The 16,903-nt window shown below is 38.7% G+C and overlaps 1 protein-coding gene across 1 annotated transcript in view; it reads right to left on the bottom strand.

Moving 5' to 3' along the window:
- LOC124556114 (titin-like) overlaps positions 1–16,903 on the bottom strand; it is a 161,115-nt gene that overhangs the window by 35,159 nt on the left and 109,053 nt on the right. Inside the window, exons 4-5 of the mRNA XM_047130135.1 lie at positions 10,308–10,481; positions 6,836–6,990 (exon numbers count right to left, since the gene is read on the bottom strand). Of these exons, the coding sequence (XP_046986091.1) occupies positions 6,836–6,990; positions 10,308–10,481 (329 nt within the window). The remainder of the gene's footprint in view (positions 1–6,835; positions 6,991–10,307; positions 10,482–16,903) is intronic.

Below are 16,903 nucleotides of genomic sequence, written 5' to 3'. Positions count from 1 at the left end.
AATTAATGTACCTATTTCATCTTTTTGTTTAATGAGCAGTACTATGAGCAGACAGGTGGCACCGAGATGGGAAGCCTGTTGTCACCTATTATTGCCAGTTTATTTATGGAAGACTTTGGGGAATGCATCTTGGAGTCAGTGGTTTTGAAACCTAAGTGGTTTTTTTTTTTCAGGTACGTAGACAAAAGTTTTGTTGTTTGGCCTCACGGCAGTGGGAAATTGAGCTACTGTTTAGAACACCTGAATTCAATCCACCCAAATATTCATTTCAGAATGGAAGTTGATCAGGATGGCTGCCCCCCCCTTCCTTGATGTGATGGTGAGCAGGGAGGCTGATGGTACTTTGAGAGATGCTGTTTATTTGAAACCTACTCACACTGACATGTAATTTACAGGCTGATAGTTGTCATCTTCAATACAAAGGGGTTCTAGTACCTTGGTTCACAGGGCCCATGTCATATCAGATCCTGCACTTGGCAAGTAAGTTAGCCCATTTTGTGGGCACCTTTTGCCAGAATGGTTATAGTGAAAGATCAGATGTGCACTGCACTATTCACCAACCATGAACCAGGTGAGTGAGTATAATACAGAGGTGGCACCAAAGTCAACAGACTTTTTACCTTAGGCATGGAACAGTTCAAAAAGGATTGGTGATATTTTGCAGAAACATTACTTTAAATAAATTTTTTGATCACCAGCTAAGACTTTTAGTTCCTGTAAAGGATGATATTGGTTTGCATAAGGCAGGTTCCCATCATATACCTTGCAATTGTGGAATGTCATATGCTGGTCAGACTATCAGAACCATGGAGGACTGGTGTACACACACGCTTACAGCAGCTGAGCAAATCTACTATTGCAGAACATTGTCTTGACAATGGAAAATAAAAAGACACAGATTTTCTGGCATGCACTTTAAGCAAGTTATGTTACAAATTGAGATGGAGGTTCTTGCTTAAATTATGCATAGGACACTGTTCTTTCCCTCATAAAAAAAAGGACAGAGTTATTTCTACCTCAGCTACTGATTATTAGTTTTCAGTATCAGTCGTCTTTGTGTGTGTGTGTGTGTGTGTGTGTGTGTGTGTGTGTGTGTGTGTGTGTGTGTGTGTGTGTTTCACATGTGCATTCACAGAAATCTTTTCAGAAATGATCTACAAACTGAGGCTTTAAATTCTCTTGCACAGCACTTGCTTGCTGCAGTTTTGCCTTGAAAATGACGGTGTGTGCACCTGCCAAAATATCTGGATGCATTCTCATACGTTATTTGAATTCTAGTTGAAATACTTACACATTTATGTGACTGCTGACTTCAAGCAGGCTCTTTCCCTGATGCACTGAAAACATCTAATGTTATTCCAGTACATAAAAAAGGTGAGGGAGACGATGTAAATAATTACAGACCCATCACAGTTTCCTCTTGCATTTACAAAATTTTAGAAAAAAGTAGTATCACAAACTTATGGAATTTGTAAATAAAAGCAATATACTATGTAATGAACAACATGGATTCAGGAATATTAGAATGACATCTATTGGCATTTATGAGTGCACCTACGGCATACTAAGCCTGACAAATAAGAATCAATGGGAATACTTATTTCACCTATCAAAAGCTTTTAACATGGTGGATCATAAGATTCTGCTGCCAAAGTTTGAAAAATATGGTGTGCTAGGTCTGTCCAACAATTGGAGCAATTCATTACTGAGCAATCGTAAGCAAGCATCATGCATGAAGCACACAAATTTCAACCTAAAAGCTATTTCTAAATACATGCCACACTATAAACCAATTAATTACAGTGTACTCCAAGGATCAGTAACGGGATCCTTCTGTTCCTTCTGTATGTAAATGATCTAAGCCTAAATGAGAATACACACAAAATGGTCATATTTGCAGTTGACACCTCAGTTCTATTAAAAGCAGTAAGTAAAGAAGAATTACAACAGTCCGCAAACATTGTCACAAAACAACTTGGCAGCTGGGCACAGAACAAACAACTTGTAATGAATAGTAAAAGAAATACCTATCGCACTGAAATTCCACCATGCTCAAAACAAGAAGATATGTACCCCATTTTTTTCTCTATCAACAATGAACCAGTTGGTAACCACATGGAAACCAAAGACTTAGGATTCTGGCTAGAAAGGAATTTAAAATAAAATAAACATATTGAATGCCTTAACACAAAACTGAACAAAAGAAGTTACCTTATTTGCACACTAAAATCATGCAGCAGTGAGAAAACAGTAATGAATGCATATCATGTCTACTTTCATCCTACAAAGCAAGGTGGCACAGTGGTTAGCACACTGGATTCACATTCAGGAGGATGACGATTCAAACCCATGTCCAGCCATCCTGATTTAGGTTTTCTGTGATTTCCCTAAATCGCTTCAGGCAGATCCAGGAATGTTCCTTACAAAGGGCACGGCTGACTTCCTTCCCCATCTTTCCCTAATCTGAGCTTATGCTCCATCTCTAATGACCTTCTTGTCAACAGGACATTGAAAACTACTATCTTCCTCCTCTTACTTTCATGCTCACCACAAATATGGGGTCCCATTCCATGTAAACTCTAAAGCAACTATCAGCCATTTCAAATTCAGAAACAGGGACCATTAGAATCATGTTTTGATGCAAACCCAGAGATTCATGCAAACCTCTACTTCAGATCTCTGTTATTCCTTCTTTAAAATGTACCTACATTATGGAAGCTTTTATATTCTTTAAAATAAATGTAATAGGTAGATTACATATAAACTGTGACCATCACGATCACTTTACCAGACTGAACAAAAACTTAAATATGATGCAAATAAACACATCTCTATGCCAAAACAGTACTTTCCACATGGGAGTTAAGCTTTATAACAAATTTTCTAATTATGTAAAAGAAATTACTAAAGTTATATTTACTGCATTACTACTTTTACTCCATTGAATAATATTTAACTTTATTAAGTGTACTACATAAATACTTAATGTATGAAGTGTGTTATTGTGATCTCAAGTAAGTGTAAATAGAAATCATTTTTACTTGAATACTTATTCGTTGACTTGTCCAACGCCTTAGGCATAAGCTGCTTTGTAGACAACAGAACAAATAAAATGCCATCCACAATATCAGTTTCTGATCACCTGTCACAGGTACATGATTCACATGCATTCAAATTAAGGGAAAAATCAAGCATGCAAAGGTTATGTACATGCTCTACATGCACTAGACTTAAGGGAATAATTGAGCATACAAAGGATACACGATCTAAGCATTCAGTTATGATGCAACTTAGACTGCACAAGCTAAAATCGAAAGCTTCGTACACAAAACTAGAAGAGAAAATGGTTGATATGCTTACAATATTGACAGCCAGAAAATATCTGGTTAATCTTAAAATACCACATGAGTTTGCTTTTTACAGTTGATAGATACACACCTATAATTCAACAGCTCCAGTGGGTCATTCACATACTAAACTGACGACAGACACAGGCTGTCTGAATATGATTTGCCTAACTAATCAACTCTGCAGCTTTGTCCTGATGGCTGCAGAGGGCAGAACTGAAACTCTATAGCCATAAAGATACACTGCTATTTTCTGTCAAAAGTGAGTCACCCCAAATGTAAAGTGTATTGAACTGACATTCCACATCCTTTTTCCCCATCAGACAGAGTGTTTGGACAAATAGAAAAGGGAATTAGCACTCGGTTTGTAATTTGTGATCCAAAAGAGTATGAAAGTATTTTCCCATCACATTCTCAAGTTTCTAAACTGGATGTGGAATGCACAGCGAGAGACTGGAAGAAGACTGCAGAAGAAATGATGAAGAAACCAAGTAGCTATCATTTCAAATTTTCTTCAGCTAAGTACTTTACTTTGAGCAATGCTTCAGAAGGAAATATGACAGTAAAAGCAGAACCAAATCATAACACAAATTGTGGTTCTGGAAGGTCTGTGAGGAAGACAGGTAAATGTTTTATGAATTTTGGTATTCTGCCAGTTGTGTCATCAGAAGTGCCCTTGAACTAAGCCAAGATTCATGACATAAAGCATTTGCCAGAAAAACATTTTGGATTGAAGTAGAAGCTGAATGTGCAAAGGGTTTTCTGAAAGAGTTTATTTGCATCTGATACTGGACAAACAAATGACTCCCCTGAAAAGACAATCAATGAGTACTGTGAAATTCAAGAGACTGTGATAGACTTAGTTATCTGAATTCTGTATGATGAATAATGAGCAGATTCACGATTCTTCACTACAATGCATTTTTAAAGTTTGAATAAACGAGTTTCAACTGAATTTATTAGCGCTACCCTAAACATATAAAAAAGAACTATATTTTTTGAGTACTTGAGCTAAGCAATTTTAGTGTGCTGATCCAAAACTTGTCTAATCCTATGTTTAAAGCAAAATAACTTATTTCTCAGTGGGAATATTTATATTTACAATTACACATGACATACTATATCAAAGTTATGCATTCCTATCAGGTAAAAAGTATAATTTATGTTGCCATTAATAGGCATTTAGTTGTTTGCAACTCCACTAAACTTTCTTACAATGGACAAGACACGTTTTGGAACACACTGCCTGATTTAGTAAACTGATGGCTCAATAACATTCACACCCACCAGTACCTACCTTCTTTGGAATAGTATTATTACTTTCTTCCTGAAATCTAAGGTCACTTCATCTACCTGATGTACGTTGTATACAAGATGCAATATGTTTGTCATTGCTGACCCTCTCATGAATCTGAAAAATTCGAAGGGAATTTTGTCTATCTAGGGGCCATGGTTCAATGATGATCTTTGAGCGCTCATCGAATTATTCTTGCAGCACCGTATCTTCCATCTCCTCTTCATATACTTCTACTTTTTCCACAGTACTATCTTCAAGTCATTTCCTTGTATAGCTCTTCTATGTATTCTTTACACCTTGCAGCTTTCCCTTCTTTGCATAGTACTGTCTTGCTACCTGAGCTCTTAATATTCATAAACGTACTTCTCTTTTCTCCAAAGGACTCTAATTTTACTCTAGACAGTATCTGCCTTTCCCTTAGTCATACAAACTACTGCAGCCTTTAATTTCTTGCCTAGCCATTCCTGCTTAACCATTTAACACTTCCTGTCAATCTCATTTTTAGATACACGTATTCCATTTTGTCTGCTTCATTTGCTGCATTTTTTTATGCTCTCTAATTTCTCCTTCCATCAGTTAACTTCAGTATCTCTCATATTATTCACAGGTTTGTACTGGACCTTGTCTTTTTGCCTATTTCAATTTGTGCTGCATTCATTATTTCATCCCTCAAAGTGTTCATTCATCATCTGTTGCCCCCCCCCCCCCCCCTTTATTTTTCTTCCAGGAAATTGTTACCTATTTTTGAAACTCTTAACAACCACTGGATATTTCAATTTATCCAGGTCCCACCTCCTTATTTTCCTACTGTTTTTTAATTTCTCCAGTTTTAGTCTGCAGTTCATAAACAGCAAATTATGGTCATGAGTCCACATTTACCCCTGGAAATGTTCTGCAGTTTAACACCTTGTTTTGAAATCACTGTATTACCATTACATAACCCATCTGAAACCTCCCACTATTTCCATATCTCTTCCACACACACACAAACTGCTTTCGTAATCCTTAAACAAAGTTTTATTCATGGCAACAGTGTCTGTTCATGCACAACTGCATTTATTACAGTGCAATGTCCTTCAGATACGTTTGTATGTCTTTAATGATGTGCAGCTGTGAAAGCCAAGAAATGAATTCACATATAGTGTATACATAATAGGTTGGCTACTTGTGACAAATGAAAATTTGTGCTGGAGCAGGATGCGAGCCCGGATTTCTGACTTTTCATGAGTGGTTCCCTTAATCACTTCAGCTATCTGAGCATGCCCTCCAATGCCAGTGCAAATCTCCATATGTCACTCAATCACAATCCAAATGCTTGCACTTTCATGAAACCAAGCACAGGAAGACTTGTTACTTTTGGTATCATCATTTTATGATACTAAAATAACAAGTCTTCCTATGCTGTTTCATGAAAGTGAAGGCATCTGGATTGTGACTTGTGACAAATGGAGATTTGGATCGATATCGGGGGCATGCTTGGATAGCCAAAGTTGTTAAGGCAATTGTTCATGACAAATGGGAAATCTGGGCTTGAGTCCAGGTCCAACACAAATTCTCATTTGTCACAAATAGCCAATGCTAGTATGTATTTACACCATGTGAATTCATTTCTTAACCAAATGTGTCCAATAATTAAATTACATACTGTGCCAAATTCTACAGCGTGGCTTCCCCTTTCATTCCTATTCCCCTGACTATATTTTCCCCTTCTCTTCCATCCCTTTTCTCCCATTACCTACTATAAATTTCTAGTCCCCAATCACAATAAAATTTTTGTCTCCCTCAATTAGCTGAATAATTTCTTTTATCTTATACATTCTTTCAATCTTTTCATCATCTATGTAGCTAGTAGGGCATAGAAACTTGTACAATAGTTTTAGGTGTTGGCTTTGTAATGGTCTTGGTGACTTTGTAATGGTCTTGGCCTCAATAATGCACTCACTATGCTGGTCATGGTAGCTTACACATATGCATATTTTGTTAGTACTTATTCTGTAGCTGTGATGAAGCTAGAAAAATTATGAGGGCAAGGGAAAACAGAAAGCTTGTGACAAATCTTTAAAATCTATGTTTAGCATGTAACTAAACATCCAAGGAAATGGAATCTGTTTTTAATGCACTAAATGACAGAAATGAAAATAATAATTAAGCATGGCATAAATAAATGTAAATAGTCCAATAGTGCTTTTACCTGTATACTATTCCTTTTTTGTGCAGGAACTTGAGGCCAGAAACAATCTCAGCTGCATAAAACCTTGCACGTGGTTCAGGGAATCTACCACTCTGCTGTATATGAAACATTAGGTCACCACCATTCAGGTACTCCAGCACGAACAATAGATGTGACTTGGAAAAAGAAAAGAAAATATTGAAAGTGATGAAGTAATGCAAGCTAAGTAAATGTGGATGTTAAATCAACTGAAAAATAAAATACAGGGTGATTCAAAAAGAATACCACAACTTTAGGAATTTAAAACTCTGCAACGACAAAAGGCAGAGCTAAGCACTATCTGTCGGTGAATTAAGGGAGCTATAAAGTTTCATTTAGTTGTACATTTGTTCGCTTGAGGCGCTGTTGACTAGGCGTCAGCGTCAGTTGATGCTAAGATGGCGACCGCTCAACAGAAAGCCTTTTGTGTTATTGAGTACGGCAGAAGTGAATCAACGACAGTTGTTCAGCGTGCATTTTGAACAAAGTATGGTGTTAAACCTCCTGATAGGTGGTGTATTAAACGTTGGTATAAACAGTTTTCTGTGGCATTTCAGCCAATAAAGTTTTTGGTCCCTTTTTCTTCGAAGGTGCTACTGTAACTGGACTACAGTATCTGGAGATGTTAGAGAATTGGCTGTTCCCTCAGCTCGAACAAGAAGCACAACAATTCATATTTCAGCAGGATGGAGCGCCACCACATTGGCACTTATCTGTCCGTAACTACCTGAACGTCAACTACCCGAGGCGATGGATCGGCCGCCAGGCAGTCCGTGACAGAGCACTTCATCACTGGCCTCCAAGAAGCCCTGATCTTACCCCCTGCGATTTTTTCTTATGGGGGTATGTTAAGGATATGGTGTTTCGGCCACCTCTCCCAGCCACCATTGATGATTTGAAACGAGAAATAACAGCAGCTATCCAAACTGTTACGCCTGATATGCTACAAAGAGTGTGGAACGAATTGGAGTATCGGGTTGATATTGCTCGAGTGTCTGGAGGGGGCCATATTGAACATCTCTGAACTTGTTTTTGAGTGAAAAAAAACCTTTTTAAATACTCTTTGTAATGATGTATAACAGAAGGTTATATTATGTTTCTTTCATTAAATACACATTTTTAAATTTGTGGTATTCTTTTTGAATCACCCTGTATATGAAGCTAATTTTTGTAGAAAAATATTACTAAGATTCTCAATTAATGTAATTTCTAAATGCAAGTAGGAACTGGCAATCTCTCAACCTCATTCTCCAAGAACTAAGGAATAATGACTGAATGATATAGCAAAACAAAATTTCTAAATAATAATTTATGTTTTATATACCTACTTTTGTTAGTGTCATTGTTACCTTCACTTGTCACTCACTTACTCATCACAGGAGACAATTATAAGGCAGTCTGAACATTCAAGTACACAAAGTAATAGTAGCACACACAGGCTCCAGCTTGCACATAGATAATTGTAAGGTTTTCTGTATGGATGCTGTCATTAGATTGGGTGATATCACCTATATTGTGACTAGTATTCATGATGTCCTTACCTTGATCTAGCTTTCTTTAACTCTGTAATATGCCTACAGAGAAATGTTGACATGGTGTCTTGCATGACTGTTCTACATCTGAATTCCTTCACAATGTATTTTTTTTATTGTTAGTTACATCAATTAAATGAATGAACTGTTGACAGATTAGTAAATCCAATGGCCACACATCTAATTAATGGGCTTAGTTTCTTCCTAAGGACATAAGTGCTTGATGTTCTGATGACACACTTTCTGCACATAATGTATTTCACCTAAACCTACTAACGTGGCTTCATTAATTCTGATTGTCTCCATTCAAAATTTCCAGGACTGTCAATTCTGCCTTCCACAATCCTTGAACAGAAGATGAAATGGAAGAAACACTGTGGTAAATTTGAATTATAACAAACTCTTTATGCACCCACAGAATAAAAAGAGAAACTGTTGACTTGCAATATTCTCTTCACATGTAGTTTTATGTGACATAATTACATTTCCTGCTTCCTTACACAATTAAACAAGTTCAGTTTCTCAGGTGCTATGAACTGTTGATATATGTTTCTTTCTCTTGCTTTAAGCGATCTTGAATGGATCATTTATTAAAACATCTTCTACTCAGAATTGTTTAGTATTTCTGTAATCCAATATTGTATGGTTTGAAAAAGTCATGATAACTAAACTGAATATTTTCGATTAGTTCACTCAGATTGGGATCTTCAGCTTTGAGCAATATTTCTTGATAGCCAATAACACAAAAGACTTGAATGAATACCCTTTTGTACGGTATGAAGGTGCAGTTTTGTAATCCACAAATATTATAAAAATGTATGTATGTTCCACATCTCATTCTAAACCACTGAACCACTTTCAACCAAACTTGGTAGTACACATACCACTAACTGTCAGGAAAGAGATACTGTGGAAATAAGAACCAGTAATTTCCTATTAGGGTATGAGTGATAACATGGAGAGAGAAGAGGTAGGAGGGGACGGGCACAGAAACACGGAAGGAGAAGATGGACAAAGAGAGGGAAGAGGACGAGATGGACAAAGGGGAAAGGAGCAGATGGACAGAGGCTGGAGGAGCAGATGACAGAGAAAGTAAAGAGGAGGGGATGGACAGAGAACAGAGCAGGATGAGATGGACAGAGGGAGGAGTGAGAAGGAGATTTACAGAGAGAGGAGGAGGAGGAGACACGATGAGGGGACGAAGAGATGGACTGGGGGGAGGTGATGGATAGAGACAAGGGGGGAGGAGATGGGCAGAGGGAGGGGGGTGGAGCAGAAGATCTTCTTGGAGGAGGGGGAAGGAGATGGACAGAGAGGGAGGAGTGAGGAAATGGACTAATAGAAGATTGGAATAAAACCATAATTTAAGAAAGATAAAGAAACACAGATCAAAATCGATGAGTCACAAGTGCAACTGATGTTACCTTGTGGATAATGTCATTTGTAGTGTGTATCTCACACAAAGAGTAAGAGGAAATAGATAACAATTTTTTCATCAGAGACAATGTGGTTAGAAACTGAGTGAAAACTCAGACTGCAAAAGAATGGGACAGACAATTACCCATGGCATTCTTGAAAAAACTATCCCGCTATGAGCTTGAAACAGTTTTATCTTTTTTACATAGTTACCTGAAAAAAGGACAAGAATGGAAGATATGACCTCAGGCATTTTAATGAAACAGAGGCCACTAACTTATTTGAGTTTTACAAGAAGTAAGCAGGTATGGGCAAAATAGATTTGTGACCCAAAATAAGTTATTAATTTGTGGGTTTTTATGTCAAGGACAGAAAGAAAGCAAGCAACAGAAGGTAACACAACACAGAGAGCTGTGAAATAAAGAATAAAACATCATTAAAATCTGACATTTCAGGCAACATGGTGAAAAGAACTACCTGAAGAAATATGAGACTTGGATACTTACTTCTGTTTGAAATGTGCAAAACAGATGACATAGGTATGGATGTTTAGTCCCAAGGGCTAAAACCTTACGTTCTATAAGTGTACATTCCACGTCATTATCCTCTAGCACCACATCTTTCTTCAGACACTTTACGGCATAATACCTATCAGTCCCTTTCAGTTCAGCAAGCAAAACCTGTAAACACGAGAAAATGAATTATTAATATATTTCTTGTGTGGTTCCTGTGAGAGCGAGAGCTGTAAAAGAAATTTAATGTTTGTAGTTAAAGCAGAAAAGACTCAATTACAATAGTTGGATACAGAAATGAAATCAGATATTCTCATAAAATTTTTGGTGTAACCGCTGACAGTTCAAATGGAGCTATAGTAATTTCTACTGCTATTATCTTAGTTCTAAAACTGACACATCACTGGACTGACAAATCAACTGGAAGTCGAAGGATGATTCACCAGTTACCTCTCATAACAGTTTTGCTCTTGTTTGTGCCAGACCTTTGAAAGAAAGATGTTCATCAAAATTTGAATGAACTTATAAAACAGGGCATAGAGGTATAAAGAAGGTCAAATAATAACTTGTTGTCTAGACTTTAATGTTGAGATGTGCACTAACATTGCCAAATTACATATACAACAAAAAGGAATATACACTTCCTTAAAATTCCATTGGTGTCTTCAAGCGCTCCAAAAGCTCAGTCTACTGCAATACATGTTGTAAGTCGCTGATGCAAGAAAATGTGGACAGACTGAAGAGATTACTTTGATATCTTTTCACATGTTGCAACAGTGTGATTTTTGAAATCTTAATGGGTTGTTGGAACTTTTGCATAGAATTCATCTTTTAGTTTACACCAGAGAAAAAGTCTAGTGGTGTCAAAACAGGTGAATGTGTGGGTCAGCTGATGATGTCTTCACATATGATCCAGCAAACAGGAAAGATCTGGGTGAGAAGTTGCCTAATTACAAGCTAGTACTGAGCCAGGCATCTATTGTACTGGTACCACATGCATCTACATATTTGAAGTGGCTCTTCCTCAAGGAGACGTAGTAGCACTTCAGTAAAAAGTTGTGCTTATCTTTAACTGTTATGACCAGCTCTGTGAAGTAAGTAACCATCACACATTTTCCAATGAACCTGCACTTAGCTTCATACTCCACTGCCTCTGTTGTTTAACCAGCTACAGTCAATCTGGATGCTCAATAACCCCCCATAACACATTCAGCTTTCCAAAATTTTTATAGTTAGCTTCATCAATAAAGACAATTCTATGAAGATAGAATCTACTGTCTTGATGTCACAACAGAACCAAGTAACAAAATTCCATGCATCCTTTGCAATCCCACTGGTTCATCAGCTGGTAAAGTGACACATGATATGGATCAAAACTCTCTGCATGCAAAATGTGAAGATACATATGAATGTGTGGTGTCTGTTCTTTTGGACATGTCTGAAAGAACAGATACCACACAGTATCCGCAACTGTGATACATACTATGCATACTGAAGGTGAAAGGGGGGGGTGAGGGGAAAAGGGAAAAGAAGAAGGGGGGAAGGGGGGAAATGTGAAGATACATACAAATGTGTGGTGTCTGTTCTTTCGGACATGTCTGAAAGAACAGATACCACACAGTATCCGCAACTGTGATACATACTATGCATACTGAAGGTGAAAGGGGGGGGATGAGGGGAAAAGTAAAAGGGAAAGGAGGGAAGGGGGGAAGGGGGAAGGAAAGGCAAGGAACTATTTATGTCAGCTGCATCAGGACTTTATGCAGCATCAGTGGTGTGCCGGACTGAGATTCAAACTTGGAATATTCTGCTTAATAGGAATTTGCATTAACCACTGTGTTCTCCAAACAGTGTTTATCACAACTGCATAGACTAAGTCGGCAAGCCTCTAAGCTGACCCACATTCCCACCAATCCACAATCCACATCCGTGTCCTTCATGTGTGTTGCTTTGAGATTCCTGGAAGAGGTCAAACATAATTGTGCATCCACACTGAAGGTGGTGGATTCATTGCCCACTGAGGCAAATCAATTTTATGGAGGCATGGTTTCTGTTCTTTCATATCCTCTGCAGAGTAATCCAGTGCCCTTACAATAACAATTTTTTGTACATTTTTTGAGTTATCATCTTTGTTGGACAATGTCTGGCAGGATACCTATGCGCGTACAACTCAACTCTTGAAACTTCCTGACAGATTACAGTTGTGTGCAGGACCAAGACTTGAACTCGGGACCTTTGCCTTTCACAGGCAAGTTATTGCCTGACTGAGCTACCCAAGCACAACTCACAGACCATCCTCAGAGCTTCACTTCTGCCAGTACCTTATCTCCTACCTTCCACAGACTTCACAGAAATTCTCCTGCAAAACTTGCATGACTAGCAATCATGGAGGAAAGGGCAGGTTGTGAGTTGTGGTTGGGTAGCTCAGTTGCTAGAACACTTTCCCATGAAAGGCAAAGGCCTTCTCTTCGTTACTGAAAATTATTATTCTACTTGTTTCTTTGGATTTGGATACTCCATTTTTGTTCTGGACTTTAATTAGCACATCATCGGTCGAACCATAATTCACGCAATTGTCAGAATTATTTTCCGTTACTTCTGAAGTTTCCCCAATTTCTAACGAATATGTCGACATCATTCAAATGAGTGTCCAAGAAATTAACTAAAGAGTAACACGGATGTAGGTCTTCAGGAGAAGTAAGTGATTTAGATTGTATACCACGTTCTTTATGTTTCATCTTTGTAAGGCTGCAAACATTAATTGGGTTCCACATTACTGTGAACCACTGTAACTAGCGAAAAGACAGATGCTGTTAGCAAGCATATACGAAGAAATCTCAAAGAAAATTAATACAGTTTTTTCTCCATTGTTAACACTAAACTCGTGCAAATAGTAACTGTGAACAACTTATTGTTTCACGGAAACTATCAACAGAACGTGAAATTCCATTTACAAATTACGATCGCATTGTGCCATGTTATCTATATATCGACGTACTGGCAACGAAGGATCTGTTGGCAGTGTGTTGCGCATGCACTGTCTGCTACAGCTACGGCATGTGTGCAGGCTTCTACAGCCGCCTGGCGAGCTACGAATTTGTCAATTTTCAACATAAAAACTACTTGCAGTGTGTTTCTTCCCTATGTAAAATGTTTCAGGGCAGGTTTAGACATGTCAGATTGGACCATTCACTCGCAAGGTACCGTTTTCACAGCCATCATACGCTTCGGAACAAATACCTGGCACCACACCGGCCGGCCGAAGTGGCCGTGTGGTTAAAGGCGCTGCAGTCTGGAACCGCAAGACCGCTAACGTCGCAGGTTCGAATCCTGCCTCGGGCATGGATGTTTGTGATGTTCTTAGGTTAGTTAGGTTTAGCTAGTTCTAAGTTCTAGGGGACTAATGACCTCAGCAGTTGAGTCCCATAGTGCTCAGAGCCATTTGGCACCACACCAACCGATGATTTGATGGTGATCCTCGGCCTGTACCCAGCAGACACAGCTGAAAAACGTCGTGCGGCCTCCGATTGGCTCTGTGAGGGGTACTTGACGAAATTCCATCAGATAACGAAACAAAGAATAACAACCAAAGCCCATCTCCTGAACTGGAAGGTGATGTATGACATAACAACTGAGAGAACAGAGGAAGTGGCCAACACGTGCGCCAGCTTTTCCTTAAAATTCGCGGACGCCTAGCCCTGGACCACGCAAACCGCAACCGTATCGTTGCACATCACACATCATTGTTGCGGCCCATATATTACTGTTTACCTGCACAGGTGCTGCAAGAAACATAATTATATCTGTCCATGTTCTCGTACGGAAACGGTCTAGCCCCTAGCTTTTAATTGTACTGTCTATAACGGAATTAGGGAATTTATAAGGGAAACACGAACATCGAAGAAATCGCGTATGGTGGACGATGGTAAATGATGTCGTTAACATTATTTTTTAACACAGAAAGTACAAATTCCATATTTTAGGATACGACATTTGCCAAATCCCCCTTAAAAAAAAAAAAAATTATCCTTTCAGCTTAACACAGCAGCAGTGAAAATGAGAGCGCGAACTCGAGCGTGATTGTGAATGACGGTCAGCTGTCGGTTGCAACCAGTGTTGTGGAAGACGTATAAACGATTTATATGAATGCGGGTGTTGTGTTCACGAATATGCATGTGCAACCAACATCGCAGCGCCAAATCAGGCAGAATCCACAGTACCACGTCAGACCCACGCCGACACAACATGAGCAGCACACAAAAGTTCACTATAGGGCATGAGAACAACGACAGCATTAACTTCATGGATTTAAAAATCTCCTGCAAGAACTGTAAACATTACTTTGGAATTAGCAGAAAACCAAGAGTCGCTGATGTGGCTATTAATAGCTCGTGCCACACTTCTGAATAAACACATCATTCATATTTGCAACGCAGACAACTCTTAGTAGCACGGCGTACTAAACACTGCTGAAAAAGGCAGTCTCATGAATCTGCTTGAGCAGATGGAAATACAGGGTTCCCTCCGTAGAGCAGTCAGGCTCATTTTCTCTGGTATTTCGGCAGATATTTGAAATTTCGGTTTTTTTAATGTGTAGCTGGAGGCTGGCCAAATAAATCTGCTCATTAAATCTTTTACGCGATACCCAATGTTGACAGAAAGTGTCTGATCGTTTCCCATTACAAACAAAATTATTTTCAAAGTGGAATTTTAAGTGTCCATTCGATAGATGGGTTCCGGTCTCTAATTAGTCTAGTGCCACATTCGCTTTGTTGAAATCTATTAACAGGGACATTAAAACAGGAAGAATAACCAGTAAACCAGATATGACTGAGCTGCGCTGCTGCATGGCGGAAACAGCAAACACGGGCTAGAGCGCCACACGAGTCCCAGCTAGAGTACTGGTTATTCTTCGTGTTTTACTGTCTCTTTTAACGCACATCGATAAAACAAATATCGCACTAGATTAATTTGAAACCTCCCTATCGATGGACAGGTAAAATTCCGATTGAAAATCATTTCGTTTGTCAGGGGAAACAAACCAAAGCTTTCCGTCGCGACTTTCGAGATTCAGAGTGCCTGGTAAGTATTCCATAGTTCTACAATTCTTTGTACAAAATTTGAATAGTTCTACCGAATTTAGCGAAGAAAATAATAATACTTCGTAAAATTTTAATCTTGTACCAAAAATTGATAATCAAAATTATGAATAGCTCCAGAAGAGTTCTACAGAGAACCCTAATGACATTTTTGTAGGGCTAATAGTTTATGAGATAACTGCAATAACGAGGGACCCATTTCCACACTCATGTGAAGCTGGCAACCGATGTTCGAGAAAAATAATTTTTCTCGCAGTTCTTTATGGATATGCCATAGTTCTAGAGTTCTTTCTACAATTTTTGAATAGTTCTGTGGAATTTCCCGGAAAAAAATTAATATCACATTTCGGAATAGCTGACTAGCTGTGAAGTTAGCACCCGACTTTCAAGAAATATACATTTTTTTCAGAGTTCTCGGTAGATATGCTGTAGTTCTAGAGTTCTCTGTACTAAATTTGAATAGTTCTGCATAACTTCACCAAAAAACACTAGTAATCGGGAAAATTTTTATGTTGAAAAAACTTATTTGCTGATTTTCGAGAGTAAAATTGTGACCACAATTCAGAAGAGCTCCCAAAGTGTTCTACAGAAAACCTTAATGATATTTATGTCTAGGTATTAGTTTACAAGGTAACTGCAGTAATGAGGCACCCATTTTCACTACAGAAAATATACGAAATCGCCCTAGAATTCTGATGAAAGTTCTAATCACAGTTCTGGATAGCACCTCAAGAAAAACCCTGAAAAACCTAATGTAAGTTCTTGTGAAGATATTTATGATGGCAATAATGTGGGATCCATTTCTTAATATACAGTTTTTCAATCGGAAGCTGAGCGTCGCTGCCCTAGCTATGATCGGTGCAAGTGGGTGCACGTCGTGTCGACCGTTGTTATTTATCCTGCTACTGACAACCTCAGCAGTCTAACGGTAGTTGTCATTTTTGGTCTGCTTATTGTGTTGTATTACAACAACTTCAATTTAATTTGACACTCTTTGCTACAATTAACTACCGAATTTGAAGGTAGGTGTGTCTGTAATTTGCTTTCACGAGCTCCTGTTATCTCAGTGTTCGATACGTACAGAGATTTTCCAACATTTAGAAAGACATACGCTATTATTTTTTTCAGAGAGGAGCCCAGATGCGTCATACAACTCGAGTACCTTTTGTATCTTCTTACGTTCACTGTCGCGGTTGGAAAACGGGGATAGGGGTAGGCTCTGATACGCTTAGAGGAGGTTAACTGACTCACGCAGTTACATCGATCAACTTACGTCACTTCAAAGGCACAAGCTTATTGGAAAACAAGTGTTCAATAGTCGGAAATCATCTCCTCGATGAGAGGGTGTGTGCTTTCGTAGACCTAGCTTAAGGCCTGGCCAGACAGAATGCGGCCTGGCCGTCCGGCCTGTGGCCTCGAACCGCAGCCGGCAGGCCGCACTGTTGAATCGCTCGTTATTGTATGGCGGCGGTCACACAGAGTGCGGCTCTG

This window comes from Schistocerca americana, chromosome X (genome assembly GCF_021461395.2).
Source record: "Schistocerca americana isolate TAMUIC-IGC-003095 chromosome X, iqSchAmer2.1, whole genome shotgun sequence".
In the NCBI taxonomy this organism is placed as follows: Eukaryota; Metazoa; Arthropoda; class Insecta; order Orthoptera; family Acrididae; genus Schistocerca; species Schistocerca americana.
The sequence above is the reverse complement of the archived record's forward strand: the minus strand, read 5'-3'. Positions and strand labels throughout refer to the sequence as shown.